Source organism: Haliotis rubra, unplaced genomic scaffold (assembly GCF_003918875.1).
Source record: "Haliotis rubra isolate DU_JTF1 unplaced genomic scaffold, ASM391887v1 Scf476, whole genome shotgun sequence".
NCBI lineage: Eukaryota > Metazoa > Mollusca > Gastropoda > Lepetellida > Haliotidae > Haliotis > Haliotis rubra.
In genome coordinates this window covers 21,965-41,146 of record NW_025767164.1, presented here as the reverse complement: position 1 = coordinate 41,146, position 19,182 = coordinate 21,965, and the positions used below count along the sequence as shown (strand labels likewise).

The 19,182-nt window shown below is 39.0% G+C and overlaps 1 protein-coding gene across 5 annotated transcripts in view; it reads left to right on the top strand.

Annotated features, from left to right (window-relative positions):
• LOC124290866 (phospholipase A and acyltransferase 3-like) overlaps positions 1–19,182 on the top strand; it is a 34,562-nt gene that overhangs the window by 5,519 nt on the left and 9,861 nt on the right. Inside the window, exons 1-5 of one of the 5 annotated variants that reach the window (XR_006902064.1) lie at positions 9,726–9,727; positions 10,630–10,786; positions 11,806–11,983; positions 12,251–12,380; positions 13,245–14,222. Coding sequence is in view for 2 of the 5 variants with exons in the window: in XM_046727714.1 (XP_046583670.1) it covers positions 974–1,151; positions 1,417–1,501 (263 nt within the window). In the remaining 3 variants the exon portion in view is untranslated. Of the gene's footprint in view, positions 1–973; positions 1,152–1,416; positions 1,548–9,725; positions 9,728–10,629; positions 10,787–11,805; positions 11,984–12,250; positions 12,381–13,244; positions 15,700–17,385; positions 17,555–18,307; positions 18,507–19,182 lie in introns of those variants that run through there. The other 4 variants (XR_006902065.1, XM_046727714.1, XR_006902066.1 and 1 more) reach the window with 4 other exon arrangements.

The window sequence follows — 19,182 nt, the reverse complement described above, 5'->3', positions numbered from 1 at the left end:
TTTATCTCTTGTTGAATGTTGAATACTGTGTCAATAATATTCGAGGAATATGACAGTGGTCTGTAAATAACCACGGCTGGCTCAGCCAATCCAGTGATTGAAATCATGAGCATCGATCCATGGAATTGTTGGTATTCATAAATATGTATACAGATTCGCAGTAAAACATGCTTGACGTTTTGAGATCTGCACAATAAGGTGCGAATCTAGTATTCCGTCATTGATATCACAATGCATATGTCCTACCTGTGCAGATGTTGTGTTTGCCTGCTTGTTTCTTGTTGAATGTTCGGGAATGGATGGTCAGGCTCGCTGACTTGGTTGACACATGTCATCGGTTCCTAATTGCGCAGATCGATGCTCATGCTGTTGATCATTGGATTGTCTGGTCCAGAGTCGATTATTTACAGACCGCCGCCATATAGCTGGAATATTGCTGAGTGCGGCGTAAAACTAAACTCACTCACTCACTCTTGTTAAATGTTGTATCACCAACTACCCGTGAAGATCCGGGTTAGAATTGGTCTTCAGCAACCCATGCTTACCCTATGAGGCGACTAACGGGGTGGGGTGGTCATGCCTGCTGACTTACTTAGTACATCCTCATAATGCCAATCACTGGATGGTCTGGTCCAGACTAGACTGCTTACAGAGAGTCTTCATAAAGTAGGAAATATGCCGTTAAACAACAGAGAAACAATAAAACTATATGTCCACGATTTGTGCGTTTCAGAACCATATGTGTCAAGGTGGAAATATTCAATTACGGAGGCGCGTAAAGGTTTAAACGCGTAGATTCTATATTAACCTGAAGATATCTTTTCTGAAAGATGAATTCTTCAACACCAGTACTTTAACATCATATCATAAAGTTAATAAAGAGGTTGTGTATCGGTCATTCCGTTATTTCTGACAGAATTGCATAGGTATCTCGTAATAGTTATTATTAACATATTTGTCATGTCTGTTTTAGGTAACAAGGAAGTCGTGCACTTGTCTGGAGTCGATGGTCCAATGGGAAGTAACCTGAATCACTCATGCACAATAAGTGGAGTAGAGTTTGATAAAGGAATTATTCGCAAAGATGCGTTTTGGGACGTTGTTGGAGACAGCAAAGTGTACAAAAACAACTCAAAGGACAAGAAATTAAAGTAAGTTTTGTTTGTTCAATGCGGAACTAATTTAATTTCCACTTGTAAGATGGTGTGACATGTATATATTTAGTTCTGGATCAGACAAACCAGTGATTGATATTGTCGGAAATGAACGTTACTCCCAGTAACGACCCTAGAAGAACGGTTCCTTTTGAAATCCTGGTAAATGGTTTATATCCAGTTGTGGATGTCACTCCATCGTCTCCAATAATGCCAAGGAATTGAATTCCGAATGATCATAGTGTTGTTCTGTTGTTTCCAGACACTTGGCACCATCTAAGATAGTACAAAGAGCATTATCCAAACTTGGAGAAGTTGGATATAACCTGCTCTTCGAAGAACTGTGAACACTTTGCTTCATGGTGCCGGTATGATAAAGAAGAAAGTGATCAGGTTTGTATTAGTTTTGTCCAACCGTTCCTTTGCCAGGTTTATTTGTCTTATTACGTTGAATTACGTTGAATTGCGTTTAGATCTGCTCAGACAACTATTTATCTTGCCACTGGTCAAATATACAAACGATGTATTTACTAGTAGCCAATCCTGGAATGTATGTTGCGAAGGGACATCTAAAGTCAGTGTGTCACCATGGTCCCTAGTATGGTGATCTACCTTCAGTTGTTGGCGATCTATAGCCCATTTTTACATTACGTTTTCTACTTTTAAAGATATATACTACAGCTTGTTCAGCTGACCTGAGCTACTCTACATATGCATGACCCGGGAGGTCAAATGTCACAAACGGTAGATCGGGTTATCTTAATTAAATAGGGGTGCAGCGAATGTTATTAATGCTGCGTTCGTGGGAAGCATGCAAACATAGATTCGTTACAGAACTTGTCCCGGAAAACAACACTTCTAGAAAAACCCAATCATGTCAAGTTTTAATTGAATTGTTTAAACAGTCATATCTTATCTAGTTTGGTTTGATAACTTTACAACTTACAGACGTCAGTTACTTTCACAATCCGATTTACTCTCGCTATCACTCTCTACACCCAGTTCAATTATCACTTCATATCCCCCGCCGCGCGTTTAGCGCGAAGCGGGGGATATAGTATTAGGTCCGTCCGTCCGTCCGTCCGTCCGTCCGTATGTACGTACGAATTGGTTCTTAAGAACCGTTCTCTAGATTCTTTTCATATTTGGTACCTAGGTTCATCACAGTATAAGAAAGGTCCAAGTCAGGTTTGGTGACCTTGACCTTCATTTCAAGAAGTTATCTGTAGCTCTGTAAACTCACTCACTTCTTTTATATAACCACTAAACTGTGATGAAATTCAGATTATTTGTGCAGCTTGAAGGAATTGTGTCAATCAGAGCATTAACTCCACAATTATTTATTTGATGTAGCTGGTATATTCTTGACTATTGAACATTCAATTTTATGGTTATGTTCTTGTGTTTAGGTGGACAGTTTCAAGACTGGGTTCATGGTTGGAATAGCTGCAGTTGTTACAACTGCCATTGTTTCGTTCCTTGGAGGAAGAAGTAAAACAAAGGAGAAGAAGGAGGAAGAACCTTACTAGATGTGTAACCATCCTCGTTTATCCAGTGGGCAGTCTGTGAAGAGTATTATGTTCTGGTCCCAGGCCACATATTTCAACCCCTGTTTTAGGCTTCTTATGTTTTCGGAATACTTAATCAAGAGCAGGTAACTCTAATCAGTCTTTCTGGTCCCCAGCCACATCAGTTCCAAACGCTGCTTCAGGCTTTCAATATTTTTGGGAATTTTAACCAAGGGGAAGTAACTCTAAGCTGTTTTTTCTCCAAACCCAGGCCTTTTGAGTCTGCGCGGTTTGTAGGTTTTAGGAAGGTTATAACATCTTTTTATGTCAAGTGCAGATTAGATAACACTCTAATGAATTGTAAGGAGTAATCTGTGGGTTTTGTTTTAAATTATTGTATGAATTTCATATGCAAATGAGCATGTAAAAAAGTCTGTTTCAACTGAGACAATTCAAATTACACTGTTGATTGATGTGGAAGCAACAGTATCGCCAGTACTTGATATTTGCATGTCTCTAAAACAGCTAGGAAATGTTGGACCTCCTGCCCCATCATTTAATAGAGGCCAATTGTACAAAGTCTGCACACTCCACAATTGTAATTACCATACTTCAAAACAGACCCATGATAGCTCTACTGCTGTGCATTGATCTCATTTTTCCATGTGAGACAACGAAAATTATTTCTTTTTACGGATTTAAGTTTTTATAACTGCCTACTCTTTTGATGATACATGGCTATGATTTTCAACATAGATTGTGCATCACTAGTGTTTGAAGTGGCTTTTAACTGGTTGTTATTTTAAAAATTGTTTTCGGAGAGAAAGTCTCTGCTGAGTTAGTGATGTGAGAGATGAAGCTGGTGACTTAAGTTCCAGAATGATGCTCTGTGGCAGATGGTTTCAGAGTATTTGTGATGGAGGGTAACTTCCCTCTGCGGCACTTGTCTCTGTCACACATCACTGATTTCATAGGCCACAGAGGGAAATTGATTAGAGGCCATGTGCCACAGGGGTGCAGGTCACCGTGATTGAGATAGGATATATCCTGGATATTCAAGGATGGGTAACTTGTCCTGAATTATCCTTTTGGAACCTTGTGCAGGGTTTGCATGGGCTTGTAAAAGTCTAAAGGAATTTTTTAATTTTGAAAATCAGACTTTTTCACTCATTTTTAGCTAGACTGCATAGATTTAAGGAAGAAACTATTTAATTAACCATGTGAATGCGTTCTTTGGCTTCCATATATGCTTTTTAGTTTTCCTTAGCTTCAAAATTCAACATTTGGTTTGAGATAAGAGTCTTCCAACATCAACCTACCCTTGATTATCAAGGGTGCCATTTAGTTATGGTAAATACCCTTTAGCCAAGTTTTAAATACTTGTTATCCGGTCAGATTACACAATATTGGTTATTGGTAGGGGAAGTAGTGCTATCATAAACATTGATAAATACGATGTATACAATTAGTATGATTTCATATAATCTGAAATATAATTGAGAACACCTGGTAGCATTATTGCATCCCCTTTTCTGTGTTAATATTCATGAAAATATGTTTCTGTTCGACCTTTATTCTGATTTGTAGTAAAAATCTGTGAAATTTAAAACAACACTGATGGTACGGTTCAGTGGTTGTCGCTCGTTTGAATGCAGATCTATGCCAGACTTTTGTTTACTAGAGTTGTTGTTAGGTCAAGGTCATCAGGACCAGTAATCTTGTGCTGGCTGAGTGGTAGTGGTATGGAGATTGTGATCTCACATCCCTAACAAAGGTTTGGCGGCATAGTCCATGACTGAAAAATATCCCTGGTGATCGAGGATGACATACTTTCTCATCTGACAATCCACTGAAACTGAGTGTCCATTTGTCTATTTGTCAGTGCCAGAATCATCTCAAAACCTTGTGCATGTGGTTTAACTAGTATATATATTTATATACAATGTCATGTAAAAATGTTCATTTAAAAGGAGGTATTTTCTATATGAATATATGGCAGTATTTTTTCATAAGGGACCATTCATAATATATAGCTAGGAGAGGTGATGAAGATTTTTATGAAGAAGCATGTACAATGTGAATGACACCCCCTAAAATGTATGTACAATGTAAGTGAACACCCCTCCCCCTGCATGTCATGTACAAAATTAATGACACGCTGCACCACCACCACCACTTCATGTGTACAAAATAGATGACCTACCCACAGGCCCTCATGTCTTTGCGAGGATTAAAGATGTTAAAAACACATAAAACATTTGAGATGATCCCCGACTCGAAATGCTTCACAGTACAATACATTATGACATAATGTATTGTACTGTGTAGCATTTCGAGTCGGGGGTCATCTCAAAAAAACTTTTTTTAATCTTTAATCTTCGCAAAGACACGAGGACATGTGGACCTACCTACCCAGAACAAAATGGGTGACCCCCCTTAAAATCATCATCACCCCCATAAATTATGAACGGTCCCTAACAAGGTGGTTGATGTCATGTAAACAGGATGATCTGATGCAGCGGTATTAATAAACTGTTGCAAATACTTTCTGTTATGCAATGACACGTGAGGTGAGTGGTTTGACTAGAACGCAAAAGCACAAATCATTATCATAATTTTTTAAAAGTAAGGATTTAGACAAATATATATTTGTCCATTGGTCTAATTTTGTGCAATTAGAAAAATAAACTACTTATGTAAAATGACTTCGTAAATAATAAGTATTGATACATTGTATTGTTCATGGTTACAGGAAACAATGAACTTTTTCTTTGAGGTACATGATATCAGTGGTGAAAGAGACAGTGACTGTACTGAACAGAAATAGCCATTTTCCCAAATAATTCTCTATTTGCAAGCAATAGAATTAATAATTAAATGAAATCAAATTAACCAAATAAACTTGTACTCTTATTTTATCCTCCCCAATCTAATTTGAAAGCAGTGGGAAACGTAAAATAAACTAAACTTTGTATTTCAAAGTTATTTACTTACAGTTTTAAAGATTGAATACTTGTAACTATTTATCACCATGTTCAATTAATAATTATTGGACTTCATCAGTTGATGGCACAATGTTTGCTGGCAAATATATATATTTTGAGATTTATATACCAGTGACAATGTGCTATTGATGATTCTGACACAGATCATAATGTTGTTGAAACATTGTTACTTATGTGTTTTATACAAAACTTACAAATTTGTTATTAAAGGATTAATACAAGGATATTCTGTATTATTTCATCTTCACTGTTTGTTTGTTTGTCTGTTGTTTAACCCTGCACTCACTCAGGTCGCGATTGGGACACATGTCATCGTATCCAAATTGCGTAGATTGATGCTCATGATGTTGATCACTGGATTGTCTGGTTTCTGTTACTAAACCAGAACAGCTGATTTCCAACTGGTTACACAAAACCTGCTTCAAGTAATAAAAAATATCTCATAACGATATTCAGAACACATGTGTAATAAAGTGTTATAGTTTTGTATTGTATATTTCTTATGACGTCGATTGAATATTATAGTTACCACGTAATCCTCTGTTATTGACGCGGTGTGTCTATTTATAGCCTTAGGCGCGCAATACCACGGCGATTTCCCATCTTGTCACGCTGCTTTTAAAAGCTGGCAAGCTTACAGCAGTTGTGTTGGGGCCGTGGGATAACAAAGATCGGCACATCTCAGGGAGACAGGTAAGTCACGATATTAACACCACAACTGCTGCAAATGGACTGGGAGTGACTTTGATCATCAATACTGATTTGAGCATTCTTACTGTGTAATATTAGATATTCCAGCTATATTTACTTCCCATCAAAAGTTTACTCACATAAAACACTGTATATATACACATATGTATATATATATATATATGGTTACCTCGAAGATTGATTTCTCCACTAACTTGGGGGAACCAACTGCAAACCTCTTGCAGATGAATTGCACGAGGATCATGCATCAAATTGCTGCAACGCATTTGCACATATCGTGCTTGTGAACAGCTGCGTATTGGTGTTAAGTTTTGTTAAGAATTCGCCGATTTTCACTGATTTTTATCATTTATTGAACTCATGACAATAATCCTTTCAACGTGACGAATTTGTTTTACAATACATCAGTTCATGTGTAAACAGTACTCTTAAACAGTATGGCATATTTGGCAAAATTTAGTTTAGAACAGTTGCCTGGATAAGTGGTTATTATATTTACACTAGTGAGTCTAAGCTATCGTTCGGGAGTATATATGGCGCCGGTCTGTAAATTAGCTAGTGTGGTCCAGACAATCCGGTAACCAACAGCATGAGCATCGACCAACGCAGTTGGGATACGACGGCGTCTGTTTGAAGTAGGATGTAAGCCCTCACAAACACGGGTCGCAGCCTAGTTTGATCGGGGGTACCTCACTGTGCCCCCTACCTTTGTTTCAGGGTGTCACCCGTGGTTAACAAACTGACAATGGGGGGATTAACAAGGGATTAAGTACAGCCTGTTCTGAAATTTAGTGTACCACAGCATATAACATTTACACATGATACATGAAACATGATACTCGCATTTACATCACCATTTCACTTATACACCAAGACATTGAACAATGCGTATGATATTCACACATGATGCATGACACCATCGAGGTATCGATATTTCGGTCTTTTGAGTCCCAGCCTTCCACCACCACCTATCTGCAGCATCATGGCATCGGTGTAGCAGTGTTCCTTCTTGATCAGGGGCGGTGGGATAGCCTAGTGGTTAAAGCGTTGGCTCGTCACGCCGAAGACCCGGGTTCGATTCCCCACATGGACACAATGTGTGAAGCCCATTTCTGGTGCCCCCCGCCGTGATATTGCTGGAATATTGCTATTTGATTTTTTGATTAACACAGTTCACTGTCAGTTGCAGACACTAATTAGCTGCTGGGGCTCAGAGCCAGTTAATATCTTGTCACAACACGCCCCCACTATATCCCTTTTCATAACATTTAGCTGGGGGGCACAGTGAGGTTAAACCGTTTGATCAATCCACAAGTATTGATAATGGTCCCCAGCCGTGATATTGATGGAAATCTCAAAGCGGCGTAAAAATAAACTCACTCACTCAATCGCAAATACAGAAGCGAATGTATGATACATATTCAGACATTGTTATACATAATATTCTCACACAGTTACAACTGTTTTCAATGCTGGCCACATATACAATAACCCAAAGCAAACACAATGTCTTTCACTTTCAGCTTAGACTTGATAAGACATGCTCGAGTATCAACATGTACAAAAATAGATTCACGTCATAAATATTCCGTTTTTTGAATTAGCTAAGATACATAGCGCTCACTAACATGAACGCTGTTCATGTTCAACTAGATGGCATTATGTATCTTAGCTATTTTTGAATATGCAATCATGCTAGTTCACAGGTTCACGTAGATTGAGTAATAGCCGTGAAATATCACACTAGGGAGTCACCGCTTCGGTGTCGTCTCACGACGCCGACCTTTCGATTTTCCACTAGTCTCAGGAAGCCGACCTGCGGTTTTCTTTGAAGTTTAGGTTCTGATTAGGCTTAGGGTAATCTACTCTAGATGTTTTGATAAGGTGAACTCGTCGCACATGCACGGGTCACTTGAGGGTGAACTCATGTCACTTGAAAAGTTTACAATAACACTTAGCAGAGTGCCAATATCGATCACTGTTCATATCTTTGGTATAAATATCTATGGAATGGCCAAAGGATTCACATTCGATTTCGAAATGGCAAATGCACAGCTAGATCAGAGATTTATCCCTACAGCTCGCGGCAGTCGTTACTTGGCTGTTGGCGGGTTCATGTACAGAGTCAGCAAGAGAATACGAGACTGGATATCTTGGATATGTACTGCAAAAGGCTGCAAATCCACAGCATCAACAACGAATGACATCGTCACCATGGTGAACGATGAACACAGTGTGTATAGAGGAGAACCCAGCAGCACCATCTCCAGAAGGCCTACCAGGACGATGACGAGATCAAGAGGTTCGTCCGGAGATGTGCCGTCTTGCCTTTGGTGCCAGCACAGGAGGTAAGTTATGTTAAAACAAATAGTTAACTCCACCCCAATAGGCTGTGTAACAAAGGTGCCGACAACTCGGGGACTACATGACCAACTCCTGGGTGGAGGGAGATCTGCACATGACGCAATGGAACAACCACAACTCAGATGGGCCAAGAACAAGCAACCACCTAGAAGGATGGCATTCCCGCCTGAAGAAATACGTCGGCAAGGCTCATCCAAACATTTTCGAGATTGGGTCCTTCTTGTCACGAGAACAGACAAACACCAAAAACAAGCTAGTCCAGTATGCTGTTGGCCAGAAGCGTCCCTCCAAAAAGAGGAAATACAGGGATTTGGAGCGACGACTGGATAACATCTGTCACCAGCTTGAACAAGGAACACTGTCCGTGAGGCAGTTTGCTGATTAGCATCCCACCTATTGCATTTAGGTTAAAATCTTTGAAAAAATGTATGCTATATGAATTTACGATGTATTTATTAAAAATGCTGAAATCTGTCAACTAATAAAAATCTGTCATCTGTTGTCATATTCTCATTAGGTGCGCTCTCATCCGCATAATCCGGATTATCCTCCTCTAACAACACTTTGATCCTGCATTGTCCTCGTAATCCATTATTAAGTGGCAAAGTGAAACTAGTCTCAGGACGTCGACCTTCAGATTGCACCCAACCGTAAAGTTGGGTCGAAAGGTCGGCGTCGTGAGCCTGAACCACTGCTTCAATGACTGTTACTTACAAGACTTAGTGTCACGTTTTGAGCCGTTGGAGCGTGTTGCTTCAAGTTCAAGAGTACGACTTGATAGCGCGGCACATGAAAAGGTCCGACATCGTGGTAGGTGACACTTCGTCTCGTAGGCAGCGCCCGTGCACCATCCCAGCTAACATCACGTAAGTGGGCCATTTCTGGCACCGTAAAGTCAGAAAATCAGGCCAATTTAAGGCATTCCGGGACTGGGACTGTATTATTTCGAACATTGGCGTTGAACTGGACCAGTACAGACAAAGAAGTATGGCCCAGTACACAACCGTAACGGTTACAAATTGGCCCTTTACAGTTGTATACTCCCCAGGGAGTTGAGATGGATAATACGATGAGCCGTTGAGATTGACATCCAACGATCGAGGGGAAAAATAACAGCGCCTTCACCATGCACTAGTGTGTTGATATGTGCGCTATATATATATATATCCTATAATAATAATAATAATATATGTATTCATGCATACGTTGTGGGCATTATTGATAATAGAATCAAGCTGTTCAGTGAACTATAGTAAGGAAATACCTATAGTATGTGTCCCTCTGTAAATGCGATGCATGGTATGCTTATGGTTTTTCAAGCTTATATTCATGTCCGTAGTATATATAGTGAGTGAGTTTAGTTTTATGCCACGTTTAGGGATATTCCAACAATATCACGACGGGGACAGCAGAAATGAGCTTCACACATTGTACCCATGTGTGGAATCGAACCCGTGTCTTCAGCGTGGCAGTATATAGTGATAAAACATTTTTCGTAGGTTCTAGTTTTATCCAAAGAAAAAGTGCTATCAATCTTTATGAGCCTAATGTGATGATGACTACATGTCACATGTAGAAATGTATTTTCATTTACTTTCACTTAAATATCAGCGTTTGGAAATGGAGCAAGACTGTATGGTGGTACGGCAGAGGAAATGTCTTGAATGTGACGATGTCAAACTTGGTATTAATGTGATATTAGCAATATTTATTATGAAATCAGTTGCGTGTTTGCTTGTTTTGTGTTGGGACTTTCATTGCTCCCATTTATCTAAATGGGCAAGTTCATCTTCTAGTGATAGGTTGTGTGGCTCCTCGATTATGACTTTGTGTGTGCATGCTTGTGTGAGAAGAAATACTATTCTGCATTTTCTCTTGGTGTTTCAGGAATATATAATTGGAGACTAACTGTATCAATAAAGAGTGATAAAAATGGCGTCCCTGGAACTACAGAGACACAACCAGACAGTACTTGACAACTTGGAACCTGGTGATAGGTTGCAGTTTAAGCGAGGAGTGTACGATCACTGGGCTGTGTACGTCGGTAAGTGTAATGTGACAAACTATTAATGCAAAATCTTGTGTTTATCTCTCGTTGAATGTTGAATACTGTGTCAATAATATTCGAGGAATATGACAATGGTCTGTAAATAACCACGGCTGGCTCAGCCAATCCAGTGATTGAAATCAAGAGCATCGATCCATGGAATTGTTGGTATTCATGCAAAATATGTATACAGATTCGCAGTAAAACATGCTTGACGTTTTGAGATCTGCACAATAAGATGCGAATCTAGTATTCCGTCATTGATATCACAATGCATATGTCCTACCTGTGCAGATGTTGTGTTTGCCTGCTTGTTTCTTGTTGAATGTTCGGGATCAGTGGATGGTCAGGCTCGCAGACTTGGTTGACACATGTCATCGTTTCCTAATTGCGCAGATCGATGCTCATGCTGTTGATCATTAGATTGTCTGGTCCAGAGTCGATTATTTACAGATCGCCGCCATATAGCTGGAATATTGCTGAGTGCGGCGTAAAACTAAACTCACTCACTCACTCTTGTTAAATGTTGTGTCACCAACTACCCATGAAGATCCGGGTTAGAATTGGTCTTCAGCAACCCATGCTTGCCCTATGAGGCGACTAACGGGGTGGGGTGTTCATGCCTGCTGACTTACTTAGTACATCCTCATAATGCAAATCACTGGATGGTCTGGTCCAGACTAGACTGCTTACAGAAAGTCTTCATAAAGTAGGAAATATGCCGTTAAACAACAGAGAAACAATAAAACTATATGTTCACGATTTGTGCGTTTCAGAACCATATGTGTCAAGTTGAAAATATTCAATTACGGAGGCGCTTAAAGGTTTAAACGCGTAGATTCTATATTAACCTGAAGATATCTTTTCTGAAAGATGAATTCTTCAACACCAGTACTTTAACATCATATCATAAAGTTAATAAAGAGGTTGTGTATCGGTCATTCCGTTATTTCTGACAGAATTGCATAGGTATCTCGTAATAGTTATTATTAACATATTTGTCATATCTGTTTTAGGTAACAAGGAAGTCGTGCACTTGTCTGGAGTCGATGGTCCAATGGGAAGTGACCTGAATCACTCATGCACAATAAGTGGAGTAGAGTTTGATAAAGGAATTATTCGCAAAGATGCGTTTTGGAAAGTTGTTGGAGACAGCAAAGTGTACAAAAACAACTCAAAGGACAAGAAATTAAAGTAAGTTTTGTTTGTTCAATGCGGAACTAATTTAATTTCCACTTGTAAGATGGCGTGACATGTATATATTTAGTTCTGGATCAGACAAACCAGTGATTGATATTGTCGGAAATGAACGATACCCCCAGTACCAACCCTAGAAGAACGGTTCATTTTGAAATCCTGAACAATGGTTTATATCCATTTTTTTGGATGTCTCTCCATCGTCTCCAATAATGCCAAGGAATTGAATTCCAAATGATCATATTGTTGTTCTATTGTTTCCAGACACTTGGAACCATCTAAGACAGTACAAAGAGCATGATCCAAACTTGGAGAAGTTGGATATAACATACTTTTTAAGAACTGTGAACACTTCGCTTCATGGTGCCGGTATGACAAAGAAGAAAGTGATCAGGTTTGTATTAGTTTTGTCCAACCGTTCCTTTGCCAGGTTTGTTTGTCGTTGTATTACGTTGAATTGCGTTTAGATCTGCTCAGACAACTATTTATCTTGCCACTAGTCAAATATACAAACGATGTATTTACTAGTAGCCAATTCTGGAATGTATCGTTGCGAAGGGACATCTAAAGTCAGTGTGTCCCCATTGTCCCTAGTATGGGGATAGACCTTCAGTTGTTGGCAATCTATAGCCCATTTTCACATTGTATTGTCCAAAATTAGTTTCAGATTTTAAAGATATATACTAGCTAGTTTTAATTCATTTTGTGATAAACTAGTAATTTTACTGTCCTTCGTTGACAGAGTTTTAGATATTATATGTATGTATTATGAATTTAGACCTAGTTTTAGTCACGATATGGCTGAAATATTGCCGATGTGGCTTTAAATTTTAATTCACTCACTCACTCTAAAGTCATTGTTGAGGTGTAGAACCTACACATCTTACTCAGGACGTACAAGTTCTCCATTAAGAGGGATGTGGGGTAGCCTAGTGGACGCCACATTCGCTTATCACACTGAATCCCCGGGATTGATTCCTCACATGGGTAAAATGTGTGAAGCCCATTTCTGGTGTCCATTGCTGTGATATTGCTGTGATATTGCTAAAAGCGGCGTAAAATTCATTCACTCATCATTAGAAGAATGGGATAAGCAATTACTCGTAAGACCACGTAACACATTACTAGCATGTTTAGAAATATTTGATATTGTTTCTTCTTGCAAAACCGTAGGATTAAAGTAGTTTTGTCCGAAGTTTTGGCTACGCATTGTTGCTGTAGAAAGTAAATCACACATCACTATTTTCGTTTCTTTTAGGCTGATGGTCTGTTCACTGCACTAGCGGTTGGTGGGGCCGCTGCGGTGGTGGGATTGGCTGTCTGGCTTGGAAGTGATGGAAAGAAAGAAAGAGAAAAGAAGTCAGAATATTGATGTCATCAATTTCCACCATAACACAGTTGCGAGTGAAACAGAATACATCGATCATGGATTGATCAGACGAATGCACCATATCTGACAACAGAGAGGTTTGCTGCATTCCACAACATTCCTCACCAATTCGTACCATTCCGTGACAAGCCTAATATTCATGCCTGAGTCATGCTCCTGTTCATTCAGCCTTTCGAAGGATTCCATATCAGCAATTCCGTGACTACTGTCATCACCATGTTCAAAACAAGTAATTTCTGGCTTCATCAGTTGAGGGCGCAATATTTGCTTTATATATATATATATATATATATATATATATATATATATATATGTATCATTTATGTACCTGGGAAAATGTGCTATTGATCATTCAGACACAGATCATAATGCTGTTGAAACAATTTTACTTAGATGTAAAAGTTCAGTTTGATGTTAAAGGATTAATACAAGGATACTCTTATTTTGTTATTTCATTTGTCACTGTTCGTTTGTTGTTTAACGCTGCACTCCGGATGTGATGTGGACACATGCCATCGTATCCCAATTGCGTAGACTGATGCTCATGATGTTGATCACTGGATTATCTGGTATCTGTCACTACCAGAACAACTCGTGAAGATCAAGAATTGGTATTCAGAAAACAAAGTTTGTCATAAGAGGCGACAAACATCATCGATTGCTTATGCTATATGTCTTTATTTATACTGTATTTCATTTGCACAGATCAATTCTCATGATATCGGTCACTGGATTGTCTGATCCAGACTCAATTTTTTGACAGACCGATTGAATCGAGCTGTTTATATTAATCAGTGTTAAACAGCAAAGAAACAGACAACAAATAAAAATCACTATATATACAAATTATTAGCTGTTATTCATGTTAAATAACAGTTGTTTGTTTGGTTGATGTTGTTTAACTGGGCACTCAGCAATATATGCAGCTGTATGTAAATCATCAAGTCTGGACCAGACTATCGAGAGATAAAAAATATGAGCATCGATCTTCGTAATTGGGATACGATGACATGTGCCAACCAAGTCAGCGAACCTGACCACCTTATCTCGTTATTCGCCTCTTTCACTGGCGTCTTTTCACGTCGGTCACAGGACTGTGGGGTTGCCTTGTGCGCCGAAGACCCGGGTTCGATTTCCCACATGGGTTTCAGTGTGTGAAGCCCATTTCAGGTGTACCTTGCTATGATATTGCTGGAATATTGCTAAAAGCGGCGTAAAATTAAACTCACTCACTCACTCATCATGCTCAGTCTTCATGTCAATGTTGTGTGTATGGCACAATAAACTAATTACTACCAAAAATGTGGGTGTACATATAGATTAGAAAACGAGTGGGTGTTGAATATGGAAAATATTCCAATGAGATATTGTTAACAGCGTGTCGCTTTCGCTTGTGAATAAATTAAAACCTTTAATAATATCTCGTTGGAATATTTTCATATTACACATCCACGAGTTTTGTGATCTATATATTGTAGCATATTGGCGACAATTATTAGGTAGACCAATTATTAGATCAATATTAGGTCATTATTAGATCAATATGCTACATTTATTACACTCAGGACGGAAAAACAGCGTGATCCGTTATGACAAATCCAGCTGACGATGGATGTGAACAAAGCGAAAGGGAGATAACTCTGTCACGACTACTTTTTTGATGGAAATAAACAAGTAAGCATATTCACCTGAAAAAAACACACATTATAAATCCCCAGAACAACTCTAATGCTTCGTTTGGTTAAAAGTTTTGGTAAAACTGTTCGAATGGAGTTATAAGTTAAAATATTGAGGTGGCAATAAAAGGTTCCGGCATTATTGGATAGCTTTCAACTGGTTACACAACAATTGCTTCAAATAACGACAATTATCTCAAAACGATATTCAAAACACGTGTGTAATAATGTTTTATAATTTTGTGTAGGATATCGCTTATGACACCGAATGAATATTGTGGCTACCTCGTAATTCTCAGGTGTGGACGCGGTGTGTCTATTTTTTAGCCTTAGTTGGGCAAAACCACGGGGATTCCCCATCTTGTCGTGGGGCCGTGGGAAATATAACAAAGATCGGCACATCTCAGGGAGACAGATAACATTATCAACACCACAACTGCTGCAAATGGGTTGTGAGTGACTTTAATATTGATTTGAGAATTCTCACTGTGTAATAAGAGGTGTTTGTTATTTAGCACCGCACTCAGCAATATTCCAGCTGTATGGCGACGGTCTGTAAATTATCAGGACCAGACAATCCGGTTATCAACAGCATGAGCATCGATCTACGCAATTGGGAAACGATGACATCTGTGTTAATGTGGAATGTAAGTGTGATTGCAACGATTCGGTTCGGTTCATCGAAAATCGAATCTGACACTTTAGTTTCTATTTTCGATAACAATTATTACTATTTCGATTTGATTCGATATTTGAATACGTATCAAAATTATTTCCACACAGTCAGAACGTATTTTTTTATTCTAACTCAAGCAGATTCGAGCGCTGTAATAAGGCGAAACGTGATTGGTTGACGCCGGACTAATTGTTTTGGAGAATTGTTAATAGACATCGCCAAGTTGACGATGGATTTCACGCTAAACAAGCAGACTCACTTGAACTCTGAGAGTCCAAAGAAATCGGATGTTTTTACTTGTATGGAGAATCGAATCGAAAATGATCGAATCGATGGCCCAATATCGAAAATCGAATCGAGGGCTGGGTGAATCGATGCAGCCCTAAATGTAAGCCTTCAAAAAACAGGGGTCGCAGGCTGGTTTGATCAATCCACAAGTTTTGATAATGGTACCCCGCCGTGATATTGATGGAAAATATCAAAGCGGCGTAAAATTAAACTCACTCGCTTAATCAAAAATACAGAAGAATGTATGATACAGTTCAAACATTGTTTGTTTAACAGAATATTCGAACACAGTTCAGCTGTTTTCAATACGGGCTACACACACTATTGTGACAATAGACCAATGCAAACACAATGTCTTTCACTTTCAGTTTAGACTTGATAAGACATGCTCGAGTGACAACATGTACAAAAAGAGATTCACGTCATAAATATTCCGGGTGCAAGCATGCTAGTTCACAAGTTCACGTACATTGAGTAATATATCCGGGAAATCATACAATAGGAAATCACTGCTTCGATGACTGTTACTTACAAGTGTCAAGACACCGTGAGAAACTCGACCCTTCTTATCAAAAGGTTCATAACTTTATTCTCAGTCGTGGTGTATTTATACAGATAAATGGTCTCGGCACAGATGTATCTAATACATCTTTTCATATGTATTCATGCATACGTTGTGGTCATTAGTGTTAATAGAATTAAGCTGTTCAGTGAATCGTAGTAAGGTAATACCTATAGTGTATGTCCCTCAGTAAACGTTACCTGTGAAGGTCCGGGTTAGAATGTGACTTCAGTAACCCGTCCTTGTTACTGGGCGACTAACGGGATCGGGTGGTCAGGCTCGCTGACTTGGTTGACATATGTCATCGGTTCCCAATTGCGCAGATCGATGTTGATACATTCATCACATTCGATTGTCTGGTCCAGACTATTATTTACAGACCTCCGCCATATAGTTGGAATATCGCTGAGTGCGGCGTAAAACTGAACTCACTCACTCACTCAGTAAATGTTATGCATGGTGTGCCTAACGTGATGATGACTGGTTCTGCTACATAGAAATGTATTTTCATTTACCTTCACTTAAACATCAGCGTTTGGAAATGGAACCAGACTGTATGGGTGTAAGGCAAAGGAAATATGTTGAAACTGACAAAGTCAAGCTGGGTATTTATGTGATATTAGCAATATTTATACTGAAATTAGTTGCGTTTTCGCCTTTTTTGTGATTTGACCTTGTAATGTCTCTTTTATGGCAATGGGCAAGTTCATCTTCTAATGATTGATTGTGTGGCCCCTCGATTATAACGTTGTGTTTGCATGCTAGTGTGTGAAGAATAATATTCTGCACTTTTTCTTGGCGTTTCAGAAAAATAAGTAACTGGAGACACGGTTCACGAAAAGGAATAGATAAAGAGTAATACAAATGGCGTCCCTTGAACTACAGAGGCACAACCAGACAGTACTTGACAACTTGGAACTAGGTGACATGTTGGAATTTAAGCGAGGAGCGTACAGTCAGTGGGCTGTGTATGTTGGTAAGTGTAGTGTGACAAAATATTAATGTAAACTCTTCTGTTATTCAGCTTGTTTCTTGTTGAATGCTGTGTCAGCAATATTCGGGGTATATTTCAGTGGTCTGTAAATAACTACGGCTTGCTCAGACAATCCATGAGCATCGATCCATGGAATTGCTTGTATTCAAAATAAGAACATAGATTTACATTACACCATGCCTGACGTTTTGAAGTCTGCACAATGAAGATGCTAATCTAGTATTTCGTCATTGAATGGATATCACAATACATATGTCCTACCTGTGAAGATCAGGGTAAGAACTGATCTTCTGCAACCCATGCTTGCCTTAAGAGGCGACTAACGGGATCGGGTGGTCATGGCTGCTGACTTGGTTAATACATCCTCATAATGCCAATCACTGGATGGTCTGGTCCCGACTCGATTGTTTACATAAACCCGTCATAAAGTAGGAAATATGCCTTTGAACAACAGAGAACCCATAGCTCCACGATTTGTGAGTTTTAGAACCCTATCTGTCCAGGTGTAAATATTCAATCTCTGGGACACAATAAAAGTTTAAACAATGTAGATCCTATATTTACATGCAGATACCTTTACTAAAAGATGAATTCATGAACACCAGTACTTTAACGACAAATCATATCAAGAAATTAATAAAGATGCTGTATATCGAGCATTCGGTTATTTCTGACAAAATTTCATTACGTATCTTATAATAATATATATATACATATTTCTCGTGTGTTATTAAGGTAACGAAGGAAATCGTGCTTGTCTGGAGCCGATGGTTCAGATGGAAGTGACCTGAAGCACCCAGTCACAATATCTGGAGTTAAGTCTGATAATTGCATCGTCCGCAAAGATAATTTTTGGTCAGTCGCTGGAGACAGCAAAGCCTACAAATACAACTCAAAGGACACAAACGTAAAGTAAAGTCTGTTTGTTGTTCAATTCAGCAGTCATTGTTTGTTCCAGTTGTAGGACGGTGTCACACCTAGATAATTGATTCTCGACCAGAGAAACCAATAATTGTTACTGTCGGAAGTGAAAGTTACTCCCAACAACGACCCTAAGAGAACGCTTCATTTTGAAATCCTGGACAATGGTTCATATCCAGTTGTTCATGCCTTTTTATCTTCTCCATTGATACCATTTGAAATCCAAATGATCATCTTGTTGTTCTGTTGTTTCGAGACCATATGACTGACTGAGTTTGGTTTAACGCTGCCTTTTAGCAATATTCCAACAATTTCACGGCGGGAGACACCAGAAATGGGCTTTACTCATTGTACCCATGTGGGGATTCGAACCCGGGTCTTGACGAGCCAACGCTTTAACCACTTCCCTCCAGACCATATGAACATTATAGGATAGTGAAAAGAGCATAATCCAAAGTTGGAGAAGTTAGGTATAAAGTACTCTTAAGAACTGAAGGTGCCGGTATGGCACAGAAAGTGATCAGGTTTGCAGTTATCAATCAGTTCCTTTGCCGAAGTCATTTCCCGTCAACCAAGCACAGTAGTTTGACAAGCAGGTCAAAAGTTTTATTACGTTTACATTACACTAGACGACGATTATTTGTCTCATTTGCAGGTAGCCAGTTCAGGACATACGAGTTCTTTATTAA